The sequence below is a fragment of the Leucoraja erinacea genome, chromosome 30, assembly GCF_028641065.1.
Source record: "Leucoraja erinacea ecotype New England chromosome 30, Leri_hhj_1, whole genome shotgun sequence".
Classification (NCBI taxonomy): Eukaryota; Metazoa; Chordata; class Chondrichthyes; order Rajiformes; family Rajidae; genus Leucoraja; species Leucoraja erinaceus.
The window spans coordinates 14,230,040-14,254,197 of record NC_073406.1 but is presented as its reverse complement, the minus strand read 5'-3'; the positions used below and the strand labels follow the sequence as shown (position 1 = coordinate 14,254,197).

At 42.5% G+C, this 24,158-nt stretch overlaps 1 protein-coding gene across 7 annotated transcripts in view; it reads left to right on the top strand.

The window, feature by feature from the left end:
- Positions 1-24,021, top strand: part of hspg2 (heparan sulfate proteoglycan 2) — a 350,599-nt gene extending 326,578 nt beyond the window's left edge. For 4 of the 7 annotated variants that reach the window (XM_055659492.1, XM_055659493.1, XM_055659494.1 and 1 more), the window contains 7 exons: positions 2,546-2,590; positions 6,192-6,267; positions 7,463-7,541; positions 11,300-11,370; positions 14,514-14,597; positions 16,119-16,222; positions 17,896-24,021. In XM_055659492.1, coding sequence (XP_055515467.1) covers positions 2,546-2,590; positions 6,192-6,267; positions 7,463-7,541; positions 11,300-11,370; positions 14,514-14,597; positions 16,119-16,222; positions 17,896-18,068 — 632 coding nt within the window. In that variant the 3' untranslated portion in view covers positions 18,069-24,021. The remainder of the gene's footprint in view (positions 1-2,545; positions 2,591-6,191; positions 6,268-7,462; positions 7,542-11,299; positions 11,371-14,513; positions 14,598-16,118; positions 16,223-17,895) is intronic. The other 3 variants (XR_008725893.1, XM_055659490.1, XM_055659491.1) reach the window with 3 other exon arrangements.
- The last annotated feature ends 137 nt before the right edge of the window (positions 24,022-24,158 follow it).

Below are 24,158 nucleotides of genomic sequence, written 5' to 3'. Positions count from 1 at the left end.
AAGTACCTAAAAAAACACACTGAAACGGCGATCATTGTTGTATTAGCTTTCTTTGTCATTTTCTGCATTTGATGGCAAGGGTATCAGCTGGAATAGAAGAGCCTGGAGAATTAAAGCTTCGACCCGCCTTCCGAGAACCTAAGTTAAATATTAAATGTTGAAAATTGCTTGTGTTTGTTTCCACTTTGGCAAACTTTACGCAACTCACAGCTCCCAATGGTCGATGCGTATAGCCTAAATGCTCCTTAATCTGCTGAATTCAGGCATGAGTACATTGTGAAGTTGTTGAGGAAATCTTTTTGTGTGACATATATCTAAGATGTCAGGAGCCTATTTGATTAAGTTACTTGCTGCTCTTGAACATAAAGATGGATCATGATGTGAGCAATCAACAAGATGACAAACACATCCTCAATGTTTACTGCTATCCAGTCAATGGTTGCTACATCAACTCACTAGGAATCCAGACCCAAAGACTCTGCACTGAGGTCGCAATGGGCAATTATATCAAGGAAAATAGCCATGTTTAGCCATGTTCTTCATGAAAGGAGCTTTGGCAATTGACAATGCTAAGGTGACACTGCGCATTTCCATTGAGAAAGACTAAGCTCCATTTGAAGTAAGGCACATGGAATTGCCCTGGGCAGGATCAAACGTATCATTCATTAACTATCATTCGTTGTGTTTCAAAGTCAAAGTCAAACTATCCTTTATTGTCATTCAGACCTTTCGGTCTGAACAAATTTTGTTGCCTTTCGATCTTCAATTTGGAGAAAGTAGATTTTCCTGTGGCTTGGTAAAGTACCAATTTGCATTACTCTTCTCTGTTCACTTCTCACGACTCATCGCCAAAATTGGACCAAAATGAATAACAGAATCCCTGACCATCCCGTCTGTGGCTTTGCAATAAGCACGTCTGAGCACTGAACACAGTTCAGCAGTTTATCCAAATTCTACACAGACCTGATCACTGCTTTCAAGCAGAATACTTTTTTAGCATTTTTTTTTTTTAAATGACCATAACATGGAGGAAAGTCTTTATTTTAAATGCTGAGGAGAACCTTGTTCAGATATCTCTGAGGTTGCAGCAGCCATAGATCCCATCTCCGTCCGCAGGTCAGGGACGACCTTCCATCCAGGATACCGAAAGTGGAGAGTTGCTTCCTTTGTCTTCATACGTGAAGCTTGTTTGCGACCTTGCATGCAGAACTTCGAAACCTCAATGTCCCTGTCTTCAACAGATTACGTTCATTAATTTGGAGGGCTCATTGGATGCTCTAGATTCTCAAAAGTCCATTTACTCTTTATTCATCTGGCTTTCAAGGATCGCACTCTTCCTTGCAGCTGCAGGAGTCCAAGCCAATAATGCACAATATCCTCTCATGGTGTTTCCTGCCTTGACATTTTTGGGCAGGAACACTGCCACGTCAACACCTGGAACGCAGCTCAGATATCCCTAGTCTCTTAACATTTGGTGCCACATTGGGTTGTTACTTGGCTCTCTTTGACATCCTTCTTCTCATCAATATCTTGAGTTCACCAGCAGTTGATTCCAATTTTGACTCGTCAAACACCCGCAGCAGTCTGCAACATTTCGGATGAGCTTCTTACAGTATCTATGGTTGAGGAATAGTTAAAATCAATGTCTAGCACATCTGAATGAAAGATTAATTCCTGTTATCGTGATCTCTGCTTTGAAACCTAATATACTTATCAATACCCCATCAAACATCATCAAATAACATGGAACGTGGAAACTCCAACCACCTACACAAACGTGGCCTCTGAAAAGATGCTTTGTGTCATTATTTTGTGTAAATGATCCTTGTGTCAATAAATGATGAGATTGAGATTGTATCCATCACTGTAATCTTCCTGCCTGTGGAAGGAATGGTTGGGATTTTAATATCTACAGAACGTGGATGAAAAGCTTTTGCTGCTCTGATTATTTATTTAAGAAGTAAAGGCACGTAGACATAAGTATGCCTTTGTGTTGCAATTCATCTGGAGTTTTCAGACAAGCCAATTGTCCTGCTTCATACGAAGAAGAGGCACTTTCAAGCGTATAAAGGCGTATAAAGGGTTCCTCTGAGCAAGCTATCTGCTTCACATCACTGAACGCTGGTGCTTGTGCTAATCAACAGAAGACGATGAGCACATTAACAAAGCCAAGCAGACTTCTATCCTTCTTCATTCTGCTTCTGCATCACATCACAGCATCCTCACAATCGCCAAAATCCTGAGATCACAATAATCAGTTTACATGAAAGTGATTCCCTTCGCATTTTTCACACCATTTCACTGCTCGACTTTTTTACAAAGTGGAAGGTGATTTAAACCTGAAGATCACATGGTCCTTTGGGGCATTCTGAAGTGGCTCATTCAGGAGTATTGTATGACCAGGCCTATTCACTTGTATGTGGAATAACAAAATATTGTGCCAGAGATGCGTTCATTAATGTTTCTCTTCCCTAATGTCTAGGATATTTAATGGTCTATGATGAGATTCAATGGCTTGTTAATAAGTTTATTTGCACTTACACAGGAATACCTGCCCCAGCACCAGAATGGCACATGGAGGGTAGTGCGGGTAATGTCATTTACCAATGTGTTGACCTTTAACCTAACAGGAAGTGACGACGGTGTCTAATTTGGCATGATTCCATAGACCTAGTTGCTTACAACCTTTTGCTTTTGTTACATTTGTTTGTTAAATGATGCACTGAAGCCTGAGGGGATTTTCCAGATACAGTGGATTCTCAGCAGCTAACTCTGGCCCAGATGTTGCTGAACAAACTTGGAGAGCTACCATTTGATTCCACTTATTTCTTTGGATGGATAATATTTGTGCCCCTTGAGTAATTGAGTAATTTAGTCTTATCTGAGGTCGCCCATATCTGGTTGTACAGTGTAAGAGGTTATTCACCACCTCCCACGTACAACTGGCCAGCAAGGCTTTTCTCCTCATCTTTAATATTTGTATAAATAATGATAAGAAATGAGACACAGCATACCGATTAAATTGATGAAGAATCATCTCCCTGACTGCCTCACAGTAAAGAAGTCGAGAAGGTTCCTTCACTACCAGACATTTCAGTTCATTTCCTTACTTCTCTTCCCAGCCTTTTCCCAGTTTTTCTTTTCCCTTCAATGATGCTGAGCTTCCCGCATTATGCCTGTTTGTCACTGACCAAGCTGATTGCAGTAAACAACACTTGAATGCTGCGGAGCCAGCTGCCTTGTTTCACCCACTCCAGCCTTTCATCCAGGAAGCTCAACCATTCCAGTTACACCCATAGTCACCTGAGCAACTGGATCCCTTTCAGATGAATCTTACATTCAGATTAGAATGACTCGGCCGTTAGAAACACTCGAGTATTTGCGGCTCAGTATTTGAGAGAAATAGAATGAATGGCGAATTAGTAGCACTGGTGGACAATCGAGGTGGTACCATGGAGCAACAACAGAGTTGCTGCCTTACTTCACCAAAGACCCAGGTTCGATCCTGACTACGGGTGCTGTCTGTACGGAGTTTGTACGTACTCCATGTGACCACGTGGGTTTTCTCCGGGTGCTCCAGTTCCTTCCCACACTGCAAAAACATGCGTTTGTAGATTAATTGGCTTTGGTAAAATTGTAAATTATTCCTAGTGTGTAGGATAGTGATAGCGTACGGGGTGATCGTTGCTTGGCACTGACTCGGTGGGCCGAAGGGCATGTTTCCGTGCTGTATCTCTAAAGTCCAAAGTCTAACATATTTGCAATTGACCTGGCTGAGTGCAAGCTCAGAACTCAAATTCAATCCCTTGTGCATCATTTAGCTTCATCTACAAATGATCATTACTAACACTTTCATGTAGTGTCTTTAAACCATTGATTGGAATGAAACCCAGACCTTTGTCACAGTTCCCTCATTTTCTGTGTAAACCATTGAAGGAGAAGGATGTCTCACCAACCCATTCAGTTGAAACGTTCAACCAGCTATGGTGCAAGGTTCAGAGGTCGCTGACAACATTTTCTCCCTGTTTGGTTCGCAAACTGGCCTGATACACATGTTTTCGCACAAAAATACTTCAAGGCACTATATGAAAGAAATCACAAATACTTTAACAAAATTAACCCTATCACCTAAAGATGATAGTTGGTGATAGTACCATATTGTAAATGATGTTAAATGGTTACCAGATTAAGCAATCGGCCACCCATTCAATGATAATTTTCATTGAGATTTGTGCAGAATGATGTTTTTAATGAATACACGGTTGATTTATTCACAAGTGAAATCCATTTCTTTATTTGTTTGTAATCATTGTCCCTTTTTGACATCACTATTGGAAGTTGTTCGGGGACTATTTGGTTCTACATTCATTTGTATAATGTATGACTTGTTTGATTATTACAGTTTTATGAGAGGAATTATTTTTCTACCTGTTGCCGAAGGAATTTCCATTTTGACTGATTTTATTTTGCCGGATGTCCCAAAGACAATGGGAAAGTGTAGTCACTGTTCTAATTTAGGTAGGACATGGGAGTCAAAGTGTGGGAGCAAGAGTGTTTCCCTATGAATGAGGAATGAACACTGGTCTGTATGGCAGGAGAATCCTCCTACATGGTTCGAGATGACCACATTTGCTTTTTTTTTGCATCCTTTGGAGGAAACAGAAGCAGCCCTCATTTAACATTTTATCTAAACTACGTCTCAGATAGGGTAGCTTTCCCTCAGTATTGCATTGAAATGCCAGCCAAGGATTTGTATTGAACTGTCTGAAGTGGGCCAGACATGTTAGTTTAGTTTAATTTATTATTGTCATGTGTACAGAGGTACAGTGAGAAGCTTTTTTTGCCACGTGCTATCCATTTGCAAAAAGACTATACATGATTACAATCAAACACTCCACAGTGTACATATACAGGATAAATGGTAAAATGTTTAGAGCAAGATAAAGTCCAGGAAAGTCAAATTAAAGATAGTTTCAAGATCTTCAATGGGGTAGATGGGAGGTCAGGACCACTCTCTAGTTAGAGAATGGTTCAGTTGCCTGATATCAGCTGGGAAGAAACTGTCCCTGAATCTGGAGGTTAGCGTTTTCAAACTTCTGTACCTCTTGGAGAGGGGAGAAGAGGGAGTCGCTGGGGTTAGACTGGTCCTTGATTATGGTGGTGGCCTTGCTGTGAGAGGCAGCACAGAACCAGAGTCACTTTCGTGTTACAGCACTAGATTGGAATGAAGAAGGCCTCGAGCTCTCTTAAGAAGCCCTTGAGCTCTTGACACATGTACTTGGTGCAGTGTTACACCTGGTAGAGCCACTACCTCACAGTTCCAGATGCCCGTGTCCCGCCCCCTGGACCTGTTTGTTGTCTGTGTGGAATTTGCACGTTCTCCCTGTGACTGCATGGGTTTTCCAAGGTCTCTCAATTCCTTCCCAAAGACGTGCTGGTTCACAGGTTAATTGGCAGACGTATCTTTCCCCCACTGTAGATGAATTGTAGGGAATGTGGTGGGAAATAGATGACAGGGAAAATTAATGGGGGAATGGGATTGATGTGAGCAACAGCATGGAATCTACGGATTAAAATGGCCTCCCATGGATAATGGAATTTTTTGATTGAGTTCACTTGTGTAATGAGGCAAGAAATCTCAGAACAGCGGGGATTTCATTAGGCAGTCAAAGTATAAAAAATCTAATTTGAGTCGCAGCTGCAGATTATGGAATGGTAGTGTGTATAGTGCAGTTTATTCACTTTGTTTCTTTATCAAATTATTGTTGATACGTAGGATTGATTGGTGTGTGCTGCTGACAGGTCCTTCATTCTCTAGGTCCTACTGAATGCCCGGATTATTATAGCAGCTGCATTGGGCCTTTATCCTCTTCAAATCTCATTTGAGGAGATACGTTGATTTTGCGCATTCGTTTTCATCTTGCAAAAGTGGAAAACCTGGGGGGGGGGGGCATTTTCAGGATTAGCGATCAGGGCTAGCACCTCTATATCAGGATTCAGTAATACTTTTGTCAGCCGGTTTATTATAGACAAGGTTTTAGATCAGGTGGATAGCACAGAGAATAATATAGTTCATTTTTCAGGGTTCTGCAGGTGACTGATTGAAAGATCAATCAGAGTCTGAGATGGATAAACTGTGCACCGTTGCTATGGATTGATAGTAATGTAATCTGTAAATGTTATGTCTACAGATTCGCCTGTGCAGTATGGAGCCTTCTTCCACAGTGGGGGTTATATCATTTTACCAAAACAGATGTTCCCAAGGAGGTAAGCTTGCCATAGTGCTGTGGGTGGGGGCTATGTGGGTGCAGGGGGTGGGTGAGCTGCTTGGACATTGCAGTGGGGAGGGGGGTAGGGGTGGGGTGTGACTGCTCGGGAGCTTGATGTGGGCATGGGTGCGGGGGTGAGGGAGTGACTGCGTGTGAGTGTGGCACAGACAAGGTGGTGAGCGTGTGGGATGTAGGATGAGCTGTACTCCACTAGGCACCTGCCGGGTGACCGGTGATGAGCTGTGAATCTTAAACCAAGGCAGCGGGTTGAGCGAACAGGGTCTCCGTCTCTCTGGGTTGTGGTGGGTGGAGAGGTTGAGGGTTAACCCGAATTTGGAATGAAGTGGGTTTTAAGATTGTGAGTTTATTTCTTAGATGTAATTGTATATCTCAGGACTCGGAGTCCTGTGACTCCTGATCCCTTGGTACTGACTCTGTCAAACCACGTGGAAACTGGGGAAATATGCTGTACTTTCAATTAATCTGATGCCACCTGGGCATACATTGTAATCCCTTCCCCCTCTCCAGTCTGGGATATGTGGTAATTCTAATTAAACCCACCCTTCCTCCCCTCCCCAAGTTAAGGATCTTCACTTTATCCTGGCAAAGACATTTTCTGAATGTTCCAATCCACACACAAGGTTGATCTTTCTTAACATCCACAGTTCGTAATCCTACAGTTATCTGTCAACTTTCCTCAATGTCATTTGGGCCACAGATTCCTCAATAAAGGGATGAACTGACCCTCCACCCCGACCATGCTGCTCAAACGCTGGCTGGGTGAATATGGCCTCATCATGAATGAAGCCATTTGGCCTTCAGTGGAGATAGTTGATAGCCTTCAAGAGGGACATGTGCAACTTATAGCTGGAGCCCTGCACTCAGTAATCGTGGGTATTATGGAAAGAGGCACAAAGCAGGTGAGGCAGCATCTCTGGAGAACATGGATAAGTGACTGGAGTCTACAGAAGGGTCCCGACCTGAAACATCACCGATCCATGTTCCCCAGAGATGCTGCCTGACCTGTTGCGTTTCTCCAGCAAACCACCTGTAAACCAGCAGATGCAGTTCTTTGTTTCGACATAGGTATTAAAATCTAGAAGGTTTCCTCCTACATGGGGTTTATTGGGAGGACTCCGACTACTTAAGACATTTTATTTCTTTCCATTTAAGCTCTGATTTAATGTCCACAGTTCCCCATCTGTCCCTGAAACCATTGAAATGGAGGTTCGCACAACCACGAGCGATGGCCTCTTGCTTTGGCAGGGTGTGGTAAGTGCTTCGACTGTGTCCTGACAAGCTAATGTAAATGTTTGAGCTTAGAAACTGCTTTGCTACATTTTAATGGCATTGGAATGGTAATAACTTTAATGGTAACAAACAAACTGTTGGAGGAACTTAGCAGGTGAGGCAGCATCTGTAGAAGGAAAGTGATAGTCGATGTTTGAGATTAGGACCCTGCATCATGACTGAGAGTAGAGTGAGATGGTTAGTATAAAGACTGAGAGGGATAAGTGAGGCAGAGGCCTGTAGCTGACAGGTGGAACTAAGTGAGGTGGGGATGATGAGTGGATGGAAAGAGATGAAGGAGTGGGGGAGAGGGAGGAGGGAGTTTCAAGAGAGAGCTAGGAAGGGGATCGGTGAAACCAGATAAAGCTGAGGAGGATAATGGACAGATGGGGATGATGGTGAATCTAGGTAAAGGGGGGAGGGCGTGTGGGATTATAGATGGGGGTCTAGGAATGGGAGAGATGACCAAAGGGAGAGAGAACTGAGGTGGATTGATAAGGGTGTGAAATGAAAACAGAGGCTATAGAGTGATCGCACCAACAACATCACATCTCTCCCAACTTTCTGTTTTCCGCACAGACCACTCGCTCCATGTGTCCCTGCTCTGCTGAACCCACCCACTTACCCCTACATGTCCAGGCCAGTGTCTGCACAACACAAGGAGATGCAATATTTGTCCATACATTGGGTTGAGAGAGAAAAATAGATCAACCATGATCGAATGGTGGAGCAGACGATGTGCCGAATGGCCTAATTCTGCTCATATGTCTTATGATTACTTACTGCCTATTATGCCTCGTGTCTGTTCTGGGCTAGCTTCTGGAAACTACCCCAGGTCAGGTCTATTATTTTCATCTGTCAATAGCCCTGGAACCCCATCATGCCCAATAGTGTTGGTTCCTTCAGTTGCTGTTTCCGTAACATATTTGTTTTACGAGACAGGGTTGTTAGCCCTGTGCTCAACCTCCAACCTGGAGGACCAGTGGATCGCTCTTCGTCTCGCCTCTACCCTTCGACCTGTCCAGCATGGGAGACCCTAACAGGAGACGAATCTCCCGCTGGCTTAGCTCTAGGGCTCACTGAGACACACAAGCTCCCCGACCACGACAAGGTTGCAATCCAGTATGTCTTATGATCTACGGGTTTTAGTTGTTAGTTTTAGAGATACAGTGTGGAAACAGCCCTTTCAGCCCACCGACCAGTGATCATTCGTAACACTAGTTCTCTCCTACGCACACTAGGGACAATTTACCAAAGTATATTAACCTACAAGCCTGAGCATCTTTAGAATATGAGAGGAAACCAGAGCACCCAGAGAAAACTCACGCTGTCACAGAAAGAGCGTATAAATTCCATACAGACAGAACCCTTAGTCAGGATCGAACCTGGGTCACTGGCGCTGTAAGGCACCAACTCTACCACTGCTGTGCTCATTGAGGATTGAGGTGTTGTCCCTTTCCAACAGAAATTTTGGTCATCTTATGGTCTTGGTGTAAGGGTTTGAAGCTCTTCCCATTTGTTCTGGCTGGGTTTGACTGATCCTCTCTACACGGCACTGATGGGTAGACGTTACAGCTGTATAAATTGTCCAACCGCATGATCCCTTGTTTGCAAGCCTTCATTTTACCAGCATGCTGAGATTCCTTAGAAACAAGGCACCGTGAGAGGTTACCTGTTCATCAGTCATTTCAGAAACAATGGGCTGTATTGCCACCAGAGGGCACATGATTCCCCTGTGAAGGAGCTCAGGACTCTGAATACAGTGGGAGAGTTCTCTCGAGGAGAGTGGAATCGCCCCCATCTTACCCTGGTCAGACTCTGCCACTGCTTTTCCACTATATACAATGCAGGCAGAAAATTATATTAACGCTACTGAAATGGGGAGCTGCTGCAATCCTCCCACCAGGAAAGATCCATCACAAAAAACATTTTTGAAGGCTTTTTGCAATTTCATCAGAAAATGCTGAGTTTGTGGTCCTCCGGAATTAATAATCCCTATCAATTCAAATAATGTATTTTGTAGTGAGTGAGATTTAGTCGGAAGAAGGGTCTCGACCCGAAACATCAGCTGCCTATGTTCTCCAGAGATGCTGCCAGATCTGCTGAGTTACTCCGACACTTTGTGTCCTTTTGAGTGAAGTTTTGTTTTCTGAGTCTAGAAACAAGATGCACGTCATATGCAGATTTATGAAATCGAGGGCTATCAGATTCACCATCTCGGACAGGCGCATGTACAGAGAAAGACCTGCTTAGCATTTAAAAGACACGTGAAGATATACATGGATAAGGCAGGTTTAGAAGGATGTGGGCCAAATACGGGCAAATGGGACTAGCTTCAATGAGGTATCTTGGCCAGCACGGACCAGTTGGGTCAAAGGGCCTGTTTTCATGCTGTGTGATCCTATGATTCTAAATGCAGACTCACATATACACCTAGACACCCATGGCGATACAGCCAAGTGTACACATTTGTAGACATCAATACTGGTTCGACCCACCCAAAGACCTGTAGACACCCATCCTGACACAAACAGCTTTACTGCACATGTCGACTACTAAGATTTTCAATCAATGCTAATGCTCGAAACTGATGACCGAGAGCAAAGCTGGAAAGTATCAAAGTTCATAAAGTGCGACTACACTGACCTCTGATAGAGTGGAGGGGAATATTAGATCCCATCAGTTCATTGAGGCCGCCCACACATCCATTATTCTAGTGCGACTGAAGGCAGACACAAACTGGTGCAATGCCGTTCAGGAATGTCGATCTTACCGCTGGCTGGGTAGCCAAAGTTTATAATACACAGCTAAACTAAACATCAAAGTCGTTGCTTAACATCATGGAGTTATCCCGGCCTAACCACACTGCAAGACTAGGCATTGGGGGAAAAGAGTGCATGTTCTGCACTGAACCCTTACTTATTCCATTTCTCTGTTACATTAAAGTACCCGTTCCACACTTCATTTCTACATATTCCCAACTGCTGATTTTTTTTTAAGCTTGTTCTTCAATCCACTAAATCTCCAATAATGTGGGTTCTAGTTATTTGGAAATGCTGATGGTCTGACATTTGTCTCACTCGTCGGTCTGAAAAGTGAGCCAGGGGGTCCGAATGCATCCTGAGCAGGAAGCTTGTTTATTTTGCATTCTCTTTAAAGACACTAGGTTCACTGCAGAATGCACTGTATTACTGTGTAACATGTAAAATAAAAATGGTTTGAGGTATCAATAGTAGCAACATCGATTTATCTGGAAAATCAGGCTAGTCGCTGACACCACCAAAGTCCTGAGGGTGTCTGATTATTGGAGTTTGACTGTGCCTGATCCTTCACCATAGCAACAGTGTGCATGGCCTAGTGACGGTGGTGCATCCACCCTGCTGCTATTGTCGGCACAAATGCAGCAAACTGCAGCTCCAGCCCATTATCTTTATTGAGACGTTTAACATTCCCAGTGGCGATAGAAGGATGGGAGAATTAAACTGTGCCAGTCCGTGGTCAGAGGGTTCCTGGGCAATAGGTCTCAGTCGTATTGGCAAAAAAAAATCAGCGGATGAGGAGAATTGACAGTGTTGAGGACTGATGTATGAGGAAGGCTGCAGCGATGGAAAAGTTAAGGCTTCACTGTCCTCATCATTGATTCTGCACTCCCTTTAAACTCGGGCCACCCAGCCAGGGGGTTCCCAACATCACTGAGAGAGGCCTTTGGCTGTTAATAATAGTTTTTCTTTTGTTTGTAGAAACATGGAGAAAGCGGAAAAGGAAAAGACTACGTCTCTCTCGGTCTCCAGAATGGGCACGTGCTCTTCAGGTAACCCCAGCCGGTGTGACATGTACATGTTTGTAGGCGATTGCGGCCTAGGCTGTGAATAGGCTGAACAGAGATATCGCCCCCGATTGTGAAAGTTGTGGGTTCAAGTCCTACCCACCCACACAAACAAAATCACTGAGTCTGGCACCCAGAGAATTCCTAAGGGAGCTCTTTGTCGCTGCTGATATTTATGGTTAGCACATTAAGGCCCTGTGATCTCCCTCTGGTTGATATGAAGGATTCCCATGGTACAGCTCAGCTTGTCCCAGTATGCTGATCATTAGTTGTCATGGTTATTATCACTTTATTCTTTCAGGTTATTATTATATAATGTTCATAGTACAAAGAAGGTTCACCAGTGATTCCTGGGATGGCAGGACTTTCATATGAGGAAAGACTGGATAGACTCGGCTTGTACACGTTGGAATTCAGAAGACTGAGGGGGGATCTTATAGAAACTTACACGATTCTTATGGCGTTGGACAGGCTAGATGCAGGAAGATTATTGTTGGGGAAGTCCAGAACTAGGGGTCACAGTTTAAGGATAAGAGGGAAGACTTTTAGGACCGAGGAAATCATTTTTTACACAGAGAGTGGTGAATCTGTGGAATTCTCTGCCACAGAAGGTAGTTGAGGCCAGTTCATTGGCTATATTTAAGAGGGAGTTAGATGTGGCCCTTGTGGCTAAAGGGATCAGGGGGTATCGAGAGAAGGCAGGGATGGGATATTGAGTTGGATGATCAGCCATGATCATATCAAATGGCGGTGCATGCTCGAAGGGCCGAATGGCCTACTCCTGCACCTATTTTCTATGTTTCTATGTTACATTTCTATACACTTTGTTTACTTTGAGATGTTTTGAAGTCATATGGTCATTAGTGATAGGAGCAGAATTACGGCATTCGTTCCATCAAGTCTACTCCACCATTCAAACATGGCTGATCTATCTCTCCCTCCTAACTCCATTCTCCTGCCTTTTCCCCAGAACCCCTGACACCCGTACTGATCCAGAATCTATCCATCTGCCTTAAAAATATCTATTGACTTGGCCTCTGCATCCTTCTGTGGCAAAGAATTCCACAGATTCCCCATCCTCTGACTAAAGAAATTCCTCCTCATCACCTTCCTAAAGGAACGTCCATTAATTCTGAGGCTATGACCTAGTCCTAGACTCTCCCACTGCTGAAAACATCCTTTCCACATCCACTCTATCCAAGCCTTTCACTATTCGGTAAGTCACAAAAGGTGTCATGTAAACACATGTTTATTTGGGGTTTTTTTTTGTTCTCAGTGAGAAAACTGCTACATTTTTAGCAGCTGCACACTTATAACGTGCAAAATGTATCGGCCCTCCGTTGGTATTTTGGACTAGTACTGGTTAGAGGTTAGATCTTACCAGGTACAAGTGCCAGAGGGTCTGTGAAGATCAGTTTTCAATGTTATTGAGCTTTATCCAAGTCTCAGCCACTGCCGCCCAAATCCCACTCACCAGTTCCCTCAATGGGACTTAAATTTCCTGCCAGGCCAGTTTTGAACAGAGCAAATTCTGAGTGGGAAGCTGACTTACTCAGTTATTTAGCTCTGCCCCAGCCTCAATATACAATAGGCTGGAGTGTTGATCAGTGTTACAATTGTTAAGTTCAACCCCAGGAGCTATTGGCAGGGACCACTGGAGAAAGCCAGAGCATTGGCATACTTCTTCCTTTCTCACCTTAGATACTGAAGTCAATCATAAGTTGACCTCCACTTACCCATCTGAGATCAATAAACCCATCATAGCCTTGGGAAAATAACTGGTTTGTCTGATTTGTAGACCCAGCATCTGAAATCAGTATTCAATGTTATTGAGCTTTATCAAGGAAACTAAGGCCCTTTCCCCGTCAAAAAGGCCAGCATCGCATGATAGCATGGGTCATCAGGCTGTTTGAGGTTAACTTAAAATTATTTATTTATGTAGGTGTGTATGAAGGAATCACAGATGCTGGTTTATACCGATGATAGACACAAAATGCTGGTGTATCTCACATGGTCAGGCAGCATCTCTGGAGGAAAGGAATAGGTGATGTTTCAAGTCTGAAGAGAGGTTCCAACCCAAAACAACACCTATTCCTTTTTTCCAGAGATGCTGCCTGGTCTGTTGAGTTACTCCAGCATTTTGTGTCTATTTCTGTAGGACCTTCAGCAGGGCATCTTTCCGGACATCGCTGTGAGTGAAGTGTTGCAATGTAAGAACGTGCCATTATGTTGGAGAAATGTACGCCCCCCCAAATTAAACCCCACATTCCTCTCAATCTTGGGGAGGGTTAGCTAACTGACTGCTCTGGTGATAATGATTTATGGACAAATGTTGCTCAGGCCAGCAGCTAGAACTTTGCATATTCCCTGCAAATGATGAATAGAATATTTTAGGTTCAACTGTGTCTTTTGATTTAATGTGCCATCCAAAAGAGGATGACAGCACTCTCTTGGCAATGGCTGGCTTTAGTGTCCATGGTGTTCATTTCATGTGCAGAATATGCACATTTTATTCACAGAGAATCATCAGGGTGTGTGACTCTGAATAGACCAAAGAGGATGCTCTCCAAGTCTGGTTCTCACATATATTATCAGTCTGACATTTATTACACTTTTCAATTTTGCTGCTTCATCGTACTTTCATTATCCAAGTACCACTGGCTTTTCCCCTCATGTGAGTTCGTACAGGGCATAGTGTCGGGCCAGGTCATATTGAGGGTGAAATGAAAAAGTTTATTGTTCACACAAATAGTGAAAATCTGGCATTCTCTGCCGCAAAAGGCTGTGTAGGATGGAGATAGCTGAGATAATATCCCACTGGATATTATTGGATATGGTATCACAGAATGGTTACAGCACAGAAGGAGGCCATTTGGCCAATTGAGTCCATACTGGCTCCATCTAAGTGCAATCCAACCAGTTCCATCCCCCCCTGCCTTCTCCTCCTAGCCCTGCAAGGTCTTTCCATTCAGGAACCTATCCAACTCATTTCCACTATTCTCCCAACAGACTCCAGCTGTTTTCTGCGTAAACGCTTTCATCAAGTGGGATGCTACAATGTCAAGTCGTTGGAGCTGAGGTGCAAATCGGTAATCATCTTCTCTCTGTGTTTTATTGTGTCCACACAGTTACCAGTTGGGAAGTGGTGAAGCTAACATTCTCTCAGATGATCCCATCAACGACGGGGAATGGCATAAAATAATTGCTGTGCGGTAAGAAAATAGAAATGTTAGTACGTTTAATGTGTCCAATTAACAATATTCCCTGCAGCAAACCAAGGCGTACTGGGGTCCAATGGAGCATACTGAGGAAGCATAGTTTGCATTTATACCAAACCTTTAACATTCTTGAGAAACACACGTACTTCACACCCATTAAAGTATTCTGAAGCAACATCAACGTCGTTAGGTAACACACAAGATTCATAAACAGCAAATAAAACTATTAATGAGGTTTGGGGTATTGTTTAGCTTAGAGACCCAGTGTAGAAACATACCCTTAGGCTTACTGAGTCCATCTGCTCTTTCACCTGTTCTCACTGGTCCTATGTTATTCCATTTCCTCATCCACTCCCTGCACACTATGGGCAAATTTACGGTTGCCAAATAACCTACAAACCCATGTGTCTTTGGGATGTTGGAGGAACCCCATGCAGTCACAGGGAGAATGTGCAAACTCAACACTGACAGCACCTAAGCACAGCTGCCAAGTTGTACGGATTTTCCGTATTTCGTACGGAAATGCGATATGACTACGTAAATATGAATTTGCGTTGTTAAATACGGATTTTTTTTAAAAACCACCATGGATAATCTAAAAGAACCGTAAAGCTGTGAATCGCAAACAAAATCAGGAGGCAGATGAAAGTTCACAAGAATTCACAAGTATCTGAAAGGGGAGCATTAATCTATCAGATCCATTCACAGTAATTATACTCATTGTAATAAAGGACCTGTCCCACTTGGGCGACCTAATCCGCGAGTTCTGGCGAGTTTGCCTTCGACTCACACTCGCAGCATAGTCGACACGAGGTCGTAGGAGGTCTTCGTAACTCTCTTTCATGTTCGAGAGTGGTCTCCGCGTACTCGAGGCCTCAGCTAGGTCGCTTCGTTTTTTTCAATATGTTAAAAAATACCCGCGAGTAAAAAAAGGTCACCATGGAAATAATTGATACTTTTTTTACTCGTAGGTTTATTCATAGTAGGTCGACATGTTAGACGTAGGTAATCGAAGGTAGTCGTAGATAGTCTTCATCATAGTCGAAGGAAATCGAAGGAGGTCGTCTTCACTCTCCACTATTCGGTGTCCAATTTTCCCGAAGTTAGTCGTAGCTAGTCGAAGCTGGTCTTCAACATAGTCGAAGGAGGTCGGTCTTTGACATAGTCGAAGGAGGTCTTCAACATGTCATTTTTTCAAACTCTTCTAAACTCACCAATTAGGTTGCCCAAGTGCGACAGCCCCTTTAGTTTTAAAATTTTGCAACAACTGTTCACAGCTTAATTGGAATGACTTTGGAAGTTGTTCTGATCCCTCCAGCTTGATATCAGTGGGAGGAAAAATGGTTATAGTCTAAGTTACTGATTTTTTTTTTTTAAAAGCCAATGTTAGAAATCCTAAAATTAGAAACTCCCAGCAAGCTGAGAAATATATGCAGAGCGAGAATCTGTGTTAATGTTTCAGGTCAAAGACGCTTTTATCAGTGCCCAGGTAATTGCTGGTCTTTACTTCCACAGTGAAGGCAAAAGAGGATATGCCCAACTGGATGGAGATGAGATTGTGTACGGAGAGTCCAAAGGTGACAAGGTCATGGTCAACACTGGTGGTAGCATCTATCTGGGTAAGCCTGGAACTTTATTTGATGGACTTCATCAGTTCACTTAATTTAATGTTATCACGGAATTGGATCAACAATATCCATTGGCAGCTGCTTTATAGAAAACTGTTTGCCCGTTCCCATTGGTTGTTGTGTTCAATAAGACAACAATCCTGCCTCTCTCAAACCCTGGATGTCTCAGACTGTGTACAGCCGGATGATTACTTTAGAAGAGTAGCCATTATGGGTTTGGAGTAAAAGGCATGAACTCACATGTAACCGTGAGATATTTGGCCCGTTGATCCACTTTAATGATTATGGAGAGATGAATGTGGCCCAGGACACGGGAAGAACCTCCTGCTCAGATGAAGCATGGATATTATATCTGCCTGCCAGTGCCACAGTTAAATATCCCATTCAAAAGACGGCACTGCTCACATTGCAAATACATGTCTATCTGGAACATCATATAAAGTTAAGAGGGTCGGGTTCCAAATGCACTGTCTCCTGGCTCGGAGCTGTGATGCAACAAGGGAAACAGCTGCGTCTTCAAGCTCATCCTCATTGCAAAACCGAGCAGGCATAAAATGCAGGACATTCCAATGTTTCCACTCACTGCCCATGCATTTCATGACATTTGCCTACGATATCTGTGTTACATCAGTAGGGCTTTATTTTAAGCCCAAGCATCCCATCAGTCGTATGTTTGAGAGGTTATTGGACATGATCCAAGCTTTTTGCTTTCAGTGGCAGGACGCAGTACGGAGCCTTTCCCCCATAGTGCCTTTGTGGTGGCTGCACTGACTTATAGTTCATCCCTTAGCACGTACTCCTGCACATTGGAATACACCTGTCTGCAACATTCAGCCGTGTTCAGCTGCTTGCATTGGAAGACCAACTGTTTTGGTCAATCCAAAGTGTATCTTTCACCAAGTTGATCATCCACCAGCAGCCGATGTTTGTCTCAGTGTTTGTCCCTGAGAACGGAGCACAGAGTCCTTCAAATGCTCCACTATTGAGAGCAGTACCTCAGTTATTCAAGACATGGGCACAGAATTAGGACACTCGGCCCATTGAGTCTACTCCACCATTTGATCATGGCTGATCTATTTTTCCCTCTCAACTCCATCCTCCTGCCTTCGTCCCGTACCTCTTCCCGACACCCTACTAATTAAGAATCTGTCATTCTCCGCTTTACAAAATACCCAATGACGGCTTCCACAGCTATTTGTGACAATGAATTCCACAGACTCACCACCGTCTGGCTAAAGAAATTCCTCCTCATTTCCATTCTAAAGGTGTGTCCTTTTATTCTGAGACCGCGCCCTCTAGCTCTAGACTCTCCCATTAAACTATGACTAAGCAATGAAATTGCTTCCCTTAATTCTCCTCACTTCCTGCCCCCGAGCCCACCTCCCAAACTAAAGGTTTCATTATTTTATTCTTCTGCTTCTCTCTGTCAATTTATAATTGGTAACACCAACTTAGGAAACTTCCGCACTTTAAAAAAATGTTGCTCATTGTTATTGTGTTTAGTCAAGTAATTTATTTCAACGATGGGAGTAGTAACTCATTCATGCTATCTCGGCCTGGCTGATCCATATTCTGCGCTGGTCCCTCACGCCACTGCGCTGATCGGCAAAACTTCAACAGGTGTTTTCGCCCCGATTTCACGCTTCCTTTTTTTTTGTCTTCAGGTGGAGCTCCAGAGGTCAAATACTTCACAGGGGGAAAGTTCACCTCTGGGATTACTGGCTGCATCAGGAAGGTGATCCTTGTGAATAAAAGGCCCGGCCAACATCGAGTGCAGCCCGTCGACCTGCAGGTTCATGCGGAGGGAGGGGTGAATGCCGAAGAGTGTCAGTCGTAGGCACTCAGATTCACCAAAGGCAAAGTAGAGACTTCTGGGGAAAGGTGCTTTGCTGCTATTAAATTGGATTGTCTTGTGTTCTTTAATGCAGTCCATTTTAACCAAAAAAGAAATCATCGCATCGTCATCTAATTGTATTCTGTTGAATGAAGGTTTCGACAAGTCAGATTGATTTATTTTGTACTACAACAGCCATACAAGAACGCCAGCATTATCCTTCGAGGCTGATGATCCTATGGATTTAGGTTGCTCTAGCACTGAAGGTTGGAATGTAGGTGAACAAGAACAACTAGGAATCTTTTTGCTACCACGGTCTCTGGGTTTTAAGGCACACTGGCCCAGGTTTGTCTCTACTTGAGTAGGCACAATTCATTTGTTTAAGGAAAAGGTTCACAAGTTGCATAAAGTTTTGTGCTAAAAGTTTTGGATGGCTGGTCAGGATAGGATCTTTATCATTGTCGAAGATATACAAAAATCTGAATTGGTACCAGTGTTTCAAGAGTTTATTATTGTGTGAATTTCTGTCAGTTACATCGGCAGTCATTTCCTACACCTACGTATCGCTGGCTTACCAATTGTTCAGCAATGCTGAAATCCAAGTCTCTGCTTAAACTTGCCCCTGGATTATATGGTGCGTGCATTGGTATAAAATGGTGCAGAGGTACACAAGGGCTTCCAAAGAAACAATGTCAGTGAAGGATCGGGATTTGGACGGGGGAGGGAGGATCGGGATGGAAAACTGTCAAAGATGACAACACCTTAAGGAAAAAACTCAAGGTCACTAAATATTGTTCTATAAGGTTAGCTTCCCAATAGCAATCCAGAATTTGCAAGCCCAAAGTGAAAAACTAAATACTTTTTATTTGTTCAGTTATGTGCTGTAAACAGGTACAATGATGGCTTTGGCACAATTCGGAATGGATTGTGCCAGAGGCCTCTACTCCCAAAGGAACAAAACGTGGTCCTGTCTGCCTTATCCTTCAGCCTTTTCCAGAGGCACTCTCTACAAGGACTTGGGAATGAAGGAATCCAGTAAATAACCAAGTTTCAATCAATAAATCTTTAAAGGGCATTGTCTTAAGAAATATTGAGCTGACTGTCAGTTGTTCACATGTACTGTGCATTAACATGTAGTTCAGACATGGTTAAAGCTGTGACACAAGGCTGCACTGCATCCATTCCCAAGTACAATGAACTCAATGTCCTTCAACTCACAACTTAACAATGCACTGATTGTTTTTTCATATGTTAATCACTTCCTTTAGTAGGCAAATGGAATTCCCAAAAGGGAAAAATGGATCTAGCAAAATTAAATCATGTGAACCTTGTTCCTTTTACTTTGAGGTGTTGTTTCGTTGGTAGAAAGAAGCAATCCTGCTCCCAATAGACTTTACGGATTTGAGTGTTTTGCAAGTGAGGTAAATGCCAGGGTAAATTTAGTGTGCAGATACTAAATGTTGAATGGAGAGTGATATTTTTTAAACTGTTGGTAACATATGGCTATAGGTATAGCAAGGAAGCAGTAAACTTACAGGTAAGATCAAGAAAGAAAACGTGACCTCTGGTACCAATATACCATCCCCAAATCAGCCACAAGGCTTCCGATTCAGGTGCAAGAATACATTCAAACTGAATGAAGGATTAAAATTTTAGTTTGAAATGTGAAACACTCTTTGTGTTCCAATTCTGAATTAATTGATTAATTAATGAGCCATCTTGTGAACCTTTTATGAAAAATGTTTGCTGGAGACATAGCCAACTCATTTTTAGAACAAAGTAAGAACACTCATGCATAGTCAATGCTTTAATAGAACTACTGACATCTCTCTCTCTCTCTCTCTCTCTCTCCCTTTCTCTCTCTCTCTAATTCTCTCTCTCTCTCTCTCTCTCTCATTGAGCATAGCCAGGGCAATCGCACACACAACATATGTTAGTACTCTTAATATTTATCTATTCATTTATTATATGTACAGCATCCTCGAACGTTATTGTAATATTTGATCATTTTCTGTGTTTCTTTTAATCAAAGACATTCTCTTCCATTAATTGCAGTATTAATGAGATCTGACTGCTCAGTGAGTCAGTATTTCAGCTACCTATTTAATAGTATGTTATTATAAAACTGAGCAGATTTATAACAACCATTTGATTTTGTGTTTGTGTGTGTGGAAAGCCTTAAAGAATTAATAATCTTCCTCTTGTTAAATAGACTAATTTATATTAGCTTCATTTTTGTTCACATCATTCTTTGTTAGCAGGATACATATGGCTTCACAGTAGAAAGCTGCAGTAATCAATTTCAAATCTGAATTAGAAAGATATATATGAAGAATGCCACTCCTATATACATTCACTTAAGCACTAATGCTGTGGACTACTAGAATAAGTAGAAAATGCAATTCTGTTCCATGGTTTTCTTAGAGATATATCCTGGAGACTGATCTCACCTGATTCCCCCAAACCTTCTCGGACAGAAGCTATGATTTATTTTCTAGTCCATTTGGTGAGACGGGGCTGGAAAATGGATGGGTCGTGGAGATAAAAAGGAACACATACCCCTAGTCAAAATCATGCTTCAAAGATCAATGGAAGTCTTTCTTTGTTGGCATTTGGTACTGGCTGGTTCCAGAGTTAAAACAGCGAGATAATAGAATCTTTCAACAATTGTTAGTTGTCCTACAGTCTGTTACAGGGGGAAGAGCTTGTATCTCCTTAAACATTGTTACATCGACATTTAGAATGCAGCTTCTAAAGATTTTAAGCATTTTGTTTAGCCATATATCGTTAATTTGATTTCCAAGTACCACTGGTTAAGTATACAGTGAAGCAGCCAGATGGATAAGCAGATGGATAAGATTGTGTAACTATCTGTGAAACAATAGGGTGCTCTTGGTGTGTTGGGAAATATAATTTACTTTCAACACTTGGTCCCAGTTAAACTGATACAATAATTTTATTCTTTATCACTGTGCTACAAACCAAAAACTTGTAGGCGGACTGACTGCAAGCGGCAAACTAATATATTGTAGAAACAAAGAACTGCAGATGCTAGTGTACAAAAGAAAAACAAAGAGTGCTGGAGTAGCTCAGCGGGTCAGGCAGTATCTCAGGAGAACATGGATAGGTGACGTTTCGTGACCTTTAGTCTGAAGAAGGGTCCCAACTTGAAATGGCATCTATCCATGTTCTCCCGAGATGCTGCCTGACCTGCTGAGCTACTCCAGCACTCTGTGTCTTCTTCTGAACTAATATATTGTGTGCTGTGCCTGCATTCAGTCTATGTCATTGAACATTAATGAGGGGAAAATGTGAATGGAGCAGATAAAGTATGAGACCCTAATCAGACTGATTCCTTTTGTCTTTTTAAATAGGGAAATTGGTGCATTCATCACCTACCAAAACATTCACTGGCAGAACTAAAGAGATCTTCTAACAACCTGGCTAGCCACATTCACATACTGTATGTAATATTAACCCACTAAAGAACTTTATTTTTTATAAAGAATAAAGGCCTTGCAATGTAGATTGTTACACAAACTATGTCCATTTGGAGGTGATTCAGTGACCTGGGCAATGGGAAGTAAGGATATGACTGAATTATTAAGATGCTGATCTTTTTTACTGCTTTCAGGGTTAAAACAGTGTCTTTGCTTCCAGACTTTTTTTTTAACTTCAGTTAGTGTGAATTTTATTAAATAATAATATACATGTGTGGGCAATGAAAACCCAGTTGGTGGTCCAGTTGCAAAATATATTTAACAATGCCTCTATCAAAGGCAGGGACTACTGCGGAGTTGCTAATTAACACAAACTAGACATATGCACTCATACTGAGGGCAAGATTAAAGACAGAGAAGAGGGGTTTAGTGTAGATGGGTGCATAATTGTCAGTGCAGACACAGTAGACTCTGCTTCTATGGTATATGACAATGACTCTATGACCATCCCAATAGTGTTAGGTGACATCACTGATTGAGTCGCTATTTGTGTTTTCACCTCTGCTGTACAAAGCAGTTGTGTTTAAGAGCTTGGGGTGTCCCAAAAGAGAGAACTTTGACGTGACCCTGAATATGACTTTTTTCTGGACTCAAAATTGTAGGCCTCAAGATTATAAAAACTATTGAAAGAGCATTTTGAGAAAATAAATTTGTTAAAATTTGGCAATTTAAATATTTCAGTTTTGATTCCACTATAACTTGATCTCCAATCCAAATTGCTCTACAATGATTGTGCAGGTGGTGGCTTTCCCCATGGTTTTCTCAAGATCCCTCCAAGCCAAACTTGGTATCTGCTTGGTCTTCCCTCATAATGTGCTATGATCCTGGTGCCCATCAACAGGTGTAATATAGTATGGATGCATTGTTTGTGAAACCGCACCATCTACTATCATGACCTCAAATACAAATTGGTAGATTCTCCAGACTTGAACATTACCTCAAGCACTTAGGCCAACTTGCTAGTACAACCCCATCACCCTCAGTAATTTTCCCTGTAACGTACTATCTCTGCATTCTCAGTAATTCTAACACCCGCCCACACATTAGGGACTTCTTCTTCTTCTTCTTATCGAGTCCACACACAAGATTAGAAGTTGTTCAGCCAGAGCTGAACGCACTTCTCGGCATCTGCATACAATGGTGTCTCTGTTATCGCTTGTGTGTGGTGGTGGAAACAGGGCCGCGATGTGAACGCTCTTTCCTCAACCTCACATTAGGGACAATTTACAGTGACCAAGTAATCCACCAACTCGTGCATCTTTGGGATGTTGGAAGAAACCAGAGCTCTGGAGGAAATTCCCAGGCAGGTCCAAACTCCATGCAGACAGCACCAGAAGTCAGGATTGAACCTGGGTCACTGGAGATGTGAGGCAATGACTCCACTCGTTGTAACACCATTCCACCCTATGCAAGTGGAACTAAAGTAGTCAGTGCTTTCTTATGCATGCGAGATGAGAACAGGCAAAGAAGAGAATGGTAGAGTTTAGCTTTCTCTACCTTTGATTAGGTCACTCAATGTTCTGTTGTTCTGTTCCAGCTAATAGCAGAGCAAGCAGTATTCCAGGTAAAGTTGGTTTGAAAGCAGGTGGAGCATCGTGAGATGTATGGTTTTTAGCAATAATGGTCCTTGCCTTTAACCTTAACATTTGCCCTTCCCTGATTTATTTTTCTTCAACATATTTCACTTCTATTTATTTCTGCTTTTTATTTTGCAACAATTGCGATTCTAATGTTGGACCTACCAATCTGCTGTGAACATGGCTCATTCCAAGATAATCAGTCAGCTTCAGTTTATATCCAGATCTTTCCCGAATCACAGGTTGTTATTTTTGGACCATTGCATTACATTACAAAACTCCTACCTCAGTCACTGTGGCAAGAGAACACAGGATCTGTATAAGGTGCTAACAGACATGACTTATGTCACCTTTCAGGTATTCGTCTGAGGTATCCCATTTTACCAAGGCTCAGTTACTTGTCAGTTTAAAGGTGTTAAGAAATCATTGCATCCGGGGCTTTTTTAAACAGGAAAAGCCTTAGTAGAAGAGATTCGCTTTGGAGTACAATGAAAAATAGGATGAGGAAACGGTGGCAGCCGCAGCGAATAAACCATAAGCTATTTCTTTTCTTACAGCATGACATTTTTCTATTGCATCAGGAAAAAATTAACAGGAATAAAGTGTAGCACATCTGTACACAGCTGTCACAGAGGGGTTGTAACAGTCTGGGTGGCAGGGCCTGGGGTGCAAGGTAACTGAAATAGAGTTCCAGTGGATATTGTGTTTACCAAATCAGAACTGTTTTAAGACTGTTTAAAATAGTCTAGGCAACCATGTATCAAAGATGCCAATTGTCTGGTGCTTGCGCAGGTTCCTTGGGATTCCATTTGAACCTACCATTGCTGTATGTGTTCAATGCATTTTATTTAAACAATAAAAGCTTTTTAATTCACTGGAGCTGATGTTCTGTTCCATACATTGATATTTGAAGCCTATGAAATGATATTTGGTGAGATGATCCCAGCCTCCAAAAATACCAGGGCTGACGTCTAAGTTTGGACTGACAAATCTGTTGCACGTAGGTGATCATCTTG